At 41.6% G+C, this 12,179-nt stretch overlaps 1 protein-coding gene across 1 annotated transcript; it reads right to left on the reverse strand.

The window, feature by feature from the left end:
* Window positions 1-2,509: 2,509 nt before the first annotated feature.
* LOC108609169 (uncharacterized) lies at window positions 2,510-3,315 on the reverse strand. Its single transcript, XM_018000891.2, has 2 exons — window positions 3,107-3,315; window positions 2,510-3,031 (listed from the first exon to the last, which is right to left on the reverse strand). The coding sequence occupies exons 1-2, from the start codon at window positions 3,186-3,188 to the stop codon at window positions 2,619-2,621; spliced, it is 495 nt and encodes a 164-aa protein (XP_017856380.1). The 5' UTR covers window positions 3,189-3,315; the 3' UTR covers window positions 2,510-2,618.
* Between the last annotated feature and the right edge of the window lie 8,864 nt (window positions 3,316-12,179).

A 12,179-nucleotide genomic window follows, 5' to 3' on the forward strand; every position in this document is an offset into this window, starting at 1 on the left:
GCGTGAGGAGCGTGAGCATGGGAGAGAGTGAGAGTTGCGACTGTTGTAAAAATAGTATCAACTTGTTTCACTTTGTTGTCATCATGAATAAAGAATGTGGCAAGGGGAACGCCTCAGTTGCCACATAAATGCATTCTATAGATATATATCTATATATATATATGATCATTAATCTAGCTGAATCATCACATGTCCCATAAATATAAAAATAAATTCCTGTAATCCCTCAATAATGATCAAATACCTGCAACAATTGGAGCATATAAAAGCCTGCACAATATTAATTTTTAATTGGTTTATAAATATTGTGTAATGTAACCATAAATCTTAGTTTATAATTGTAAAAGGTCTTCAGAAAAAATATCAGAGTTTCCGACCAATTAAATTACAAAGAATAATTCATAAAATGTTAAGATTCAAAAAAATATACACTGACACTACATATGTATGTATATAATTAAATTTGCAAATATTTGTAGAATTTTTAATAATATATTCATACTATATCTTATAATATATTATTAATATCTAGTTTAATTCAATTCAATTACTATTATAAGCTAAACAAAAAAGAAATAAATGAAAACAGAGATTTGTTGTTAGTAATATTTCTTAAATGCCTTATTTATATATATATAAATATATATAATTTTAATATTAAAAAAAAAATTAAATATTTAAGTTTTCTATAATAAACTTTTAAAAATTATTTATTTTTTTTTCATGATTTTATTTCTGATTACCCAAATATTATTACCGTTTACTCACAGAAATAAGTGCAAATATTTACTGTGAATAAATACATAAAATATTTGATTTTAATTAATTTTAATTAATGATTGTGTTACAATAAAATTAAAAAAAAAAAAATTAATTATTAGGATTTTTTTTTAATATTTACGTTTATAAACATTGCTCAATCTGTGCTTTAAGTGATGAGCTTGCATTCGTAATCAATGCGCGCGCACGCTCTCACCCGCACTCTCTCAACTCACGCTCTCTCTCTCTCCCTCTCTCACACGCCCTCTCTTGTGCTTTCGTTGTGCTTATTAGACATGCGTCGCACAGCCAAGTGAGCAAAAGCTTTCTTATCAATTTACTGCCTGGGGCTTTGTTGTTGTTTAGCTTTGTGCGCGTATATGTGTGTGCGTGTGTGTGTGTGGTGGGCGTGCGAAGCTTTTAAACAGCTGTTCGATAAGAGACGATAGTTAACCCTTCGATGGCCCACCAAATGGCCATTGTGCAAATGTATTGGACATGAATAATGGCTCGCCTGACTGCGAATGTGACTCAGTTGTGGCATTGTTTGACCAGCGCAACACTGTGGGCGGACACACACGGCGTTGTTGTTGTTGTTGTGGCATGCCACGCGTACACAAACAAAATCGACGGATGACGGCGAAACGTAGCAAAACATAGCAAAACAGACAAACGGCTAACACCTACAAGCGCGACCCACCATGCGGTGGGTATCCAAATACGAGTGCCACAAATGCCACAAATATGTGTAATTGACTTGAAAATGCGGCAAGCAAATCAATCCCGCAGCACGGACTCTGGCTACAGCTTGCAGTCCGCCGCTCGACCCGACCCCAAGTGCACGGCGTGAACTCATTCTCATTCCGCGGCCAGCGCTGTGTGATTGATGAATGTTGCATATTTTGGACGCAGCGGGACGTCGCGTCGCGTCGCCTGCCGCTGGCTGCCTCCATTGTGTGGCATTAATGAGACATTGGCCATTTGTTTGACCGGACGACCGCCCGCCCATTGCCCATTACCCGTTGCCCGTTGCCCGTTGCCCATTGCACTCAACTCAATGACGTTTCAACGTTTTAATATGCTGCGCTCGACTGCTAATTGCCAATCGCTGGCATTTTTGCATTTGCACAAATCGCTGAGATCGTTAAATTTTATAGAAATTGTAGCACATGGGCTTGACGCTCGGTTACCTGCAGATTCATGTCTATCCGTGTAGCTGGATGCAGCTTAGAGCCAAAGCTAAAGCCAAAGCTAGCGGTTCTCTTTATTACCATAAATAATTGTCAAAGGCAGCTAAGTCAACTGCTATGCAGCCAGCCCTGGACGGACGGGTTGCTCGTATTTATTTCACCATACGGCACACTTAAAAGGCAGCAAGCCGACGACGACGACGACGACGACGCGGCACACCCCTGACGTCATGTTGATTAGTGGGTGCAGCAGCAACAACAGCAACAGCAACAGCAACAATATATTGCTCTTGCTCTGCATTGCTCATAATAAAGACATTAGAATGTGCGATACGATTCTGGCTCAGAGTCGGCATTCGATCGCACAGTTTAAGGCGTAAATGATTTAGTTCCGCTGCATTGGCTACGCAACTTGTAATTGTTGCTGTTGTTCTTGTTGTTGTTGTTGTTGTTGTTGTATAGCCTGGAGCTGTATCTATGACAAGCTCAACATCCGCAAAGACAAACACATGCCTCCTCTCTCTCTTCTTTTCTCTTCTCTTCTCTTCTGTGCGCACAAATTTAAATTTTAATTAATTTATTTATTAACAATTTCCATTTCAATTAATTTTTATATGGCATAACAATTTTTTTTTATAACCATGGAATGGGTTTATCTAAATAAAGCATTTAGCTTTCTGATGATATTTCATTGTCACTATGATTATGGAAATAACCCTCATCATCTTCGATCGGTTTCGGAGTTACTTCTTTGTCATAGTACTCTTCGGTTATTATTGGCTCACTAATATCTGAATTTTCACTGCTTCCACTTCCGACTTCAACTGATTGCTCTATGTTGACTAGGTCGGTTACGTCATCGCCTGATCCCTGGTTCATGCTTGAAGAGCTGGTGTCGTACTCCAGCTCCTCGCTGGTCATCTTGCACTTGTTGATGCACTCAATTTCGGATTGAAAGCGATTCGGATTGCCGCCACAGCCAGTATAAAAGAAGGGTATGCATAAGCCGGCGTAGGGATCATAGCCAAACATTTTGAAGCTGCCTTTGCAGTGACCTGGATCGACGATCTCCCAACAGCGGACTGCAATGCATCCAAGATGAGATGATGGATTTGTGTGCAAGTTAAAGTAAACATAAGTATTTGGATTGAGCTTACTCGATGTAATAAGCGAATCGCTGGGCCAGTTCTGACCTTGGGCGAGCACAATGAACGATCCTACCAATGGGAGCAACTGCATGACTTCAGCTTTAATTGACAACTGAAATCGGCTCTACAAGCTCTCAGCTCCAAGCTGACTGCTAGTTAATAACTAAAGTGAAATATTATTTAAGTATTGCTTAACATTTGGCAAACTGCTTGCAGCTTGCTCTGTTCTCGGTGCTCAGTTCTCAGTTCTCACAGAACGTCCAAATGTGGCGCTCCCAGAGGCACAGATCGAATGGACGCTCTGACATGCAGGGAGCAGCCGCCTGGCGAATGTGGCCAGAAATGCACAGTGGTTGAATAGAGATTTCATTATTCAAAAATTGCAAATAATTTAAATAAATTAATTTTATATTATTTTATTATTATTTTTTATAAATTTGAGTTCGTATTTATTATACTTTGATTTATTTATTTTTAATGTTTGCTTTAATTTATTTTTTATTGCTTGTGTGTGCCAGTGTGGCTGGCATTTGGTGCTTTGACCGTCTCGTCATTGTCGCACGAGTCACGACGGTGATAAATAATCATCTGTCTAAGCAGCTTCGACTGCAGCAGTTCGAGCACAATTGAAGCTCGAGTGGAGTGGAGCAGCTGCCCTCATCCCATGTGCTTCTAATTAAGCAGCGCCAATAGCAGGTACTCGTAATTGCATAAGGAGTAACGGCACTTGCTGCTCCTGCCTGTTGGCCAAGTTAAGCGACTCGTTATTATCGCCATCGCCACTGGCTCTCTTTCTTTCACTGGTTCTATTTATTTATTTTCGGTTTGGGCTTTGGTTTTGGCCATCTCATAGCGTAGACGGCACTGATAGCCAACTGCATTGGCAATGACATTTCAATGCATTTATGATGTTTATCTTGGGCAGCAGGCCATGCAAAGTGCTCCCGAGTGCGATGTACGATGCCGCATGCAGCATGCAGCATGCTGCACCGATTTCGATAAATTGAGCACGTTTTCTAAGGCAGGGCCTTTATCAAAACAACTTCATCATCATCATCATCGGTAGCAGCAGCTACTGACTTGGCTCGCTTAATTGGCCTGAACCCTGAAAGTACTTTTTAATGAAAAAGCAACGAAAAAGAGCAAAATAAATAAAATAAAATTCAATATAAATCAACAAAGGACGCCGCCACGAGGGCTGCTGCTGCACTTAGATCCTGCTCATAATTCAATTTGGATCGTTGTCTCTAGCACAGATTTATTTGGCTGCTCACTCGATTAACATACAATTAGAGCATTGCTGCATTTTATTAAATACTACTCACACAGCGTTTCATATGTAAATTCAGGCATATATAAATATTTGGCTGGTGGCTTTATTATGCAAATGCAAGGTGCCTTAAATCGAAGGTCCAAGTACAATATGAGCTGCATAGCTAAATATAGGCATATATTTGAGCAGGATTTTTCTTTTTCTTTTCAGTTTTATTTTTGCTTATTTTTTTGGAAAGTTTTTTGCTATAAGCACAAAGTTTACTGCTACACAGTGAGCATGTTGACCGTTAAGTGCCATTAAACAGGCAACTGCTGCTGCGGCATTGTTGCTGCTGTTGCTGTTGCTGTTGCAGTCGCTGTTGCAGTGTTGCCGCTTTCTAAGAGAAGAAGAAAATGAAGCAGGTGCGCAATTGTCAATTTTCTTGCTAGCTGCAGGAGAAATATAGAGAGACACACAACAAAAACAATGAATAACAAGGCGGAAAGAGGAAACTGAGCATGAGCGACGCTCGAATACACTTGCTAATGCCAAGGACTGCTAAATGTTTGATTAAAGGCAATTCCTGCTTTTGTAATGTATAGAAGATTTATAAAGTATTTATAGGTAATCTACTAAATCGAAATATATTTCGGTTTGCTTAAGAAAAACTCAAGTTTTTCGGCACATCTCTGCCAAATGCTCGCTAGCTTTTATAGCCGGCTGTCTGTTAGTGTATTTCTATATCTGATTGTTTTCTGCACAGGTTTTTATCAGTCGCATATCGGCTTGACATAGACATAGTAAGTAGCTTTTGTTGCCTGTTGTCAGTTGTTGCTGCCGCTGCTGCCGCTGCTGCTGCTGCTGAAGCGAGTGGCCAGCCCGTTGTGACTGTGATTATTATGATTGTCCAGTCAAGCATGGACGATGCCTATGCCTAGGCCAATGCCGATGCCGATGCCGATGCTGCGGCTGCGGCTGAGGCTGAGTCTGATGCTGATGCCGATACCTATACCGATGTCTATGTGTACCGATGCCGATTGCTGCCGGCCACAGCATTGCCAGCCAAGATTTATGACCTTTTTCTAAGCAAGATTTTTTCTTCAGTTTTTTCCATTTTTTATTTTGGCAGCGGCGCTTGTTCTACGAGCTGTTGTCTACAGATATCTCTTTATATAGCTGCATATGTATTCATATGGCATGCAATAATAACTATAATTTGCCTGATTTATGATTTGGTTTTGTGACATCAATTTGGCGGCTTGACCACGTTTGCGGCTCGATTTTATTCAATTTTAATGCAAAATTATTATTTAGCTATAGATTACAGATTTTCTTCTGCTCTATTTAGCTACTTCATAATAATTTGAATTAAGATTCAATTGTGATTGGAGATTTAGATTCAAATGCGATTTGAAGAGTTTCATTTTCGATTGGCTAAGTTCTATTTCTCGTACATAATTATGGCGAGATAATTTAATATGAGAAAACTTTGACGGTGTTATGGTCACTTTGAATTCATTGAAATTGAGAATTTTGGGTATAGTGGAGTGATTGAAATGTAGATATATATAACAGGCGGAAAGGACCGTGTTAGAGTATATGCATATATTCTTAATAAATATAATGAGCTGAGCCTGCCAAGCTCTGTCCACCCGTTCTTTTCCGTTCTTCCGTTCTTTTGTTCTTATCTTATGTATGAATCTTATATAAATTAAATGTACTTTTGGCTGAGTTCATGTAAAATTGAAGTGCTTAAGTATAATAGTACAAATATTTTTGATTAGGATAGAAAGCAGATATATTACTCAATATCTTGAAGAGTTAGATTAAGTATCGCAGAACCTTGAGGTACGTAGTCTAATTAGTGTGATATATAGGAGTATTTCAGAAGCTCTTTAAGGTATTCAAAACATTTAGCTATTGAAATAGTTCTTAGGATTTGCCATTTGACTAATAAGTCTTGGGCTTGGGCATAGTTTTTAGTATGCGAATTGACTGTACAGTTATTCCATATTATGCGTTTAATATGCAGGTTTGGGAAAATTACAGTGTGGATTTTAAGACAAAGACAAAGTGAAGAAAATATGAACATATGCTAACTTGGCCATTAGAATGAAAATATTAAAATATAATAATATTTCAAATTGTTTTTGTTTTCTCTTTCAGTAACTATCTGGTCACCCTTTATATAGTTTTTTCCTAATATGACTGCAGGAGAATCATCACAATTATCAATTCTTTCTGTTTGCGGCATATTCTATACAGTCATCAGGCTACGTTTGCCTTTGCTCATAACAGTTTCTGTCAACCTTAACAAGAAATTGGCATTGCTCATATAATTGTAGATGTCAGGCGTCGCTGGTTATTTGCTCAGTTGTAGCCTCGTTAACGCAATGTCAACAATAAATGCCATAGATCATTATTTATGTCCAAGCATAGGCAGCAGCTTGAGAGAGGCTGTTGTAGGCACTGCCGAAGCAACTATTGCTGCTGCTGCTGCTGGCGCTGCTGCTGCTGCTGTTTCGGATGTCACATAAAGTGGGCAAACTAATTTCCGCTGTATGCTAATTAAAAGTGCCAATGGCATGACTGCCGATGGGCAAATTGCAGCCAGTGTGTCCCTAGCAAATGGGGCAGACAAACAAGTGCCTCATCGCGGTTCTAGGAAGTGCAGCCGGCGGCACATGCTGCGCCTGGCCAAACCATGCCCAGCCAACCAGCCAACCAGCCAAGCAGCCAGCCATCCAAGTCGTTTCGTTATGGTTTAAATGAGCAATTTAACAAGCAGACAGCCTGAGCTGCAAGCGGAGCTGCCGCTGCCACTGCCACTGCTGCTGTTGCCGCTGCTCCATGTGGAGTAAGAGATCAAAGATAGAAATCTCGGCAAGAAGCGGCAGACAGTGGCAAACAGGCACACGGCGCTGGCGGCTCAGTTGGCTCAGTTAGGGCCATATTGCTTGTTGTTGTTGTCGACTTAATAGCGGCGCTTGGCGCTGTTGTTAATGCTGCTGCTGTTGTTGCTGTTGCTGCTGCTGCTGCTGTTGTTGCTGTTGCTGCTGCTGCTGCTGCACTTGAAATTGAATCTGAAGTAAAATCGTGCACATTCTGAGGCGACACCGAGATGCGGAAACGGCAGCACAACAAGCACAGAAGCCGTTAGTTAAACTGCTGCCACTGCCGGCGGCCAGCGGCCAGCGTCCAACTGCAGCTGCATCCCGATCGAATGTTGCCGCGAACCCTGCCCTTGTCGCCTGTCATAAAGGCTGCCCGGTTTCTGTTTTCTTTTTTGTTGCCTTCTTTTTTTTTGAGGCATATTAATTATTTTTTCGGGCTTTTGTCGTTGGCTGTCGTTGTGTTTGTTGCTATTGTTGCTATTGCTGTTGCTGTTGCTGTTGCTGCTCTTGAGGATATGTCCGTAGCTGGGCCTGGCTTTAGGCCCGCAGCAGCTGCATGCGCCATGGTCAAAACGCCCGCCAGCGATATTTGGGCAGAGATTTGTGCCGTTGTTGCGAATCGTGGCCAGGCATAGAGCAAAAAGCACACCAGCAATGAAATTTTTCGTACATGTTATTGTCCATGTCCCTCGGTCCAGAGCTTTGTTGCTCTAGCTGTTGTTGCTGTTGCTGTTCCGCCAATGTTGCCGTCTCGCTCGCAGCTCGAGCCACCCATGGCGGGTTCAATCGGGTTTCGTTACAGTTTTACTATGGGCAACATTGTCGAACGGCCCCTAGTTGTCTTTTAGCGTTTGGCATTTTCAATTTCATGTTTTGCCTGTTGCTGTTGCTGTTGCTGTTGTTGCCATTGCCATTGCTGTTGCTGTTGCTGTTGTTGTTGCTGGGTTTCTGTGAAGCACGATAAGCATTTCTTTTGAATTCGTTTTGTTGAGGGCGTGTGCACACCAAAAATCACAGTTACATCAAATTGTTAATTCGTTTCATTTTGCACTGGCCGCGCACTCTCTGATAGCAACTCTTGTAGCTACCGTTGCTCCAAGCACTCCAGCAACAATCGCAGCAACGGCACCAACAGCAACAGCAACAGGAGGTCAATTGAAATGGTGCATAAAATCAATTGACAACATTTTGTGGTTTTGTCGTTGAACTCGTCATTTGGCTCCACACCAAAAAAATACGAAACAAAAATTGTTAACTCCACTCCACGATTCGCTCTGCTTGAGCGCGATATTGAAAGCATGCCAATTGTCGCATTATTGATGCTTAATTTATTACGTTCAGTCTCATAACTCACTGTCACATTGGATTACAGCTAATTAATACTCATTTTTGAAGTTTCTTTATTCCATTTTTGGAGAAGAAATTTTCAGTAAAGCTGAATGGAGGTAAATTAGAAAATTATATTCGGCTTACTGAAATAAGACTCTTTAAGAGCTATGCCGTAAGAAATTGGTATGAGAGAAAATTGATTTGAATATTAAATTATTGTTTAGTTATGGCAATATCGAAATTATGATATATCATTAAAATGATTGTCTCAACTTCATGCTTAAGCAGGCATTTTAGTGAATCTGTAATTTATTTTACTAATTCACTAAATGTAAAATAAATCAAATTAATTGCTATCGAAAATAATAAAAATCTTGTTGGGCTATCTATTCAAATGCCATTTCACGTAATGATTTGCAGCCCTCTTTTTATACCTCCAACCCATTGAAAATGGGAAATCAGGGTATAATGGTTTTGTGTGGATGCGCGTGTATGCGTGAGTGCATAAAATAAATGCAGAATGAGCAGAATATCAGCTTAGAGGGTTCAGGGTATCTCCCAGTCGAGCAGTCTCGACTGGAGCCGTCTTACTTGTTCTCAGTGTACTTCTGTTTAATTGCTCGCCGGCTTTATTGAAATTTTCATTTTCGTTCTCTAGCTTGAGCAGTAGCTCTTTTCTCATGGCCACAAATCAAGTGGCACGCCCAGTTGCCACCGTTTTAGCCCCGATAGATTTCCTTAACTAAATTATGAGCAGGCAACAGCGTAGCCAGTATCTAAATGGGTGAAGACGGCTGGCAGATGTGCCATGGAATTTCCACATAAATTTCAATTTACCTGCCGTTTCCCCCAAAAACCGTTGCACGCAGTGAAATTGGCAAATGAAAGAAAGCGAAGCAACTGCTGCAACTGCAGCCACTGCGGCCCACACGGCCAGCAGCAGCACCGCCCAGCTGCAGCAGCAGCAGCAGCAACACGTTTGCCTTAGACGTTGCCACCCACTGTTTTAATTAAGTCGAAATGCAAATGAGCAGCGGCAAAGCGAGCGGGTCGGTGGCGTGGGCGGGGGCGGGGGCGGAGGCTGCACAGATCGCACTAGCTATGCGATTAATTGCGCAAAATTGGCGCGGCAAGTGAAAGCCGCAGTGGCATCTTTATTTTTATGGCATTGCAGAGATAAACAGCGAGAAAGACAGATATATAGAGAGTGAGATAGATTGAGAGAGAGACTATGGTGCGATCAATCTGCTGGGCCTAGATAGCCCAGTAAACGCCAAATCACTTAACAATCAACCGTAATAACAACTGCAGCAACGTAACTACAGCTGCGACACTTTTGAAACTCGTTTGACAACGATATTATGCGGAGATCGATGCGAGTCGCGCTCCGGCTGGAGGTGGATACCCGGCCAAGTGCCTAGCTCCCAGTGCCAGTCGCGTTAGATTAATTTCCAAAGGCTGTCATTAAAATTCCAACGGGCTGCAATTTATATGCCACACACATGCCGATGCGGCGCCCGCGTGCGTCTCGCCTTGCCTCTGGCCTCGCTGGCAATTTTTAATAAAAACAGCTTTATATTTATGATATCAGAATTTATACGTACATACATACATATACATATGGCAAAAGAGAGAAAAACAAAATAAAGTAAAACAACAACTACAACAACAAAATAGGCATTGACAATAACAACGACAGCGACGACCACGCGCCGCTCGTTAGCTCGCCTGCTCCGCGACCAACAACATCATCAGCGTGCAACGTGCAACGTGCAACAGTTGGAGGCAGGCAGGCAGCGCATGCTGGAAATTTTGCATGACAAACTCAAACTCATCCATCAATCAAGGAGCGCAGTGCAGTTGGCTTTGCCCGCTGCTAACTCGTTGGGACCCCTAAGCCAAATAATTTCACTTTTAATTACAGACACACACACATACACATGTATATATTTGCACGCTAATCCCTGACGGCAGCAGCAGCAGCAGCAGCAACGTCAGCAGCAGCGGCTGCATATCGCAGTTGTCGCCGCTTAACGTACATTTTCACTTGTCTATTTTTGCATAATGTGGATGAGTTGCACACGCACACACACACGCACGCACTGCCTGTGGCTGTGGCACGGGCGGCGCCATAAAATCAATTTGCTGCCACGCACTGCATGCGTTATCAGTGCGCGTGCGAGCGAGATAGATGCATGGATGGATGGATGGCATCAGCGAGCGAATGATGAGCGCACAGTTAGGCCGGCAGAGGGGCCGCTTTTGGTGCGTAGACAGCGCCACCTGTCGTCGCTCGTTAGCGTCATCATAAATAATTTTAGCAGTTTGAACATTGCGAAATCTATGCAAATTTATGACAAGCTCGCATTGATCGCTGTGTTTCCTTGTTGTGTGTGAGTGTGTGTGAATATTAGTGTATGTGTGTGTGTGTGTGTGTTGGCCATGTGATAACGAAATGACCATAATGGCCATTAGGTGCATTTGTTTTTTGTTTTCCGTTGTTGCTGTGCATGTGCATGTTATTGCAGCTGCCCGCTGTGCCACGAAATGCATTCAACTCTTTCTCTCTCTCTCTCTCTCTCTCTCTCTCTCTCTCTCTGACTCTGTATGTATGTATGCACAAAAATAATTGTAAATCGTTAGATTTATGACCAAAAACACAGCCACGAATTATGACGCCGGTCACAGGTGGAAATCGCATGCTGATTTCTACTTGATTTGCTTGCCATATAATTGCAAATTGTATTTGTTTAAACACGTTCACATGGACCGACCAATGTTTCTATATGTATATGTGTATGTGTGTGTGTGCCTGTCTGTTTGGCTATGTGCATAAGTTGGTTGGCTTTGGGCTCTCAGCTTGGCACACACGAAATTGGCATCAAGCCAGCGCACGTCGCATGTTGTTTATATGTTCACCAACATGTTGCTGTTGTTGGCTTTGTTGTTGCCATTGTTGCTGTTGTTGTTGTTGCTGTTGTTTGCTCGCTGCACGCCCACGTAAACACTCGACCATTGTCTGAGCATAAAGAGAAGTTTAGTGATTGCCCATTGGAACAGCTTTGAATGATGGCTTGACGTGGCTTTTTGGCATCCAACAGTTCATCCATCCATCCATCCACCGCCGCCTCAAGTGTGTCTGTTCACAAATTGTTATTATTTTATTATTATTATTATTACTTGATGTGTTCGTTTTGTAATGAAATAATTAAATGAGCAATCAATCTGCTAACGTATTCATCAGCCGTCAAGGTTGCATCAGCCACACAACTAGCTGCTGTACATACTATTACCTCAAAGTGAAGAGATCACAGGAAATCTCTGTCTGATATTGTTCAATTGTCACTTTGCTTAAGATGAATTTGCCAGGAAATATATATTTGATATATATGTTTGGTCTGAAACAGCTATTGCTTTGCATATGGTAAAATTACTACTGCTACTACTACTACTACTACTGCTACTGCTAATACTACTACTACTGCTACTACTGCTACTACTACTGCTACTACTACTACTACTACTACTACTACTGCTACTACTACTACTACTACTGCTACTGCTAATACTACTACTACTGCTACTACTGCTACTACTACTGCTA

The sequence above is a fragment of the Drosophila arizonae genome, chromosome 2 (assembly GCF_054131065.1).
Source record: "Drosophila arizonae isolate 15081-1271.41 chromosome 2, UAZ_ARI_1.0, whole genome shotgun sequence".
Taxonomy (NCBI): Eukaryota; Metazoa; Arthropoda; class Insecta; order Diptera; family Drosophilidae; genus Drosophila; species Drosophila arizonae.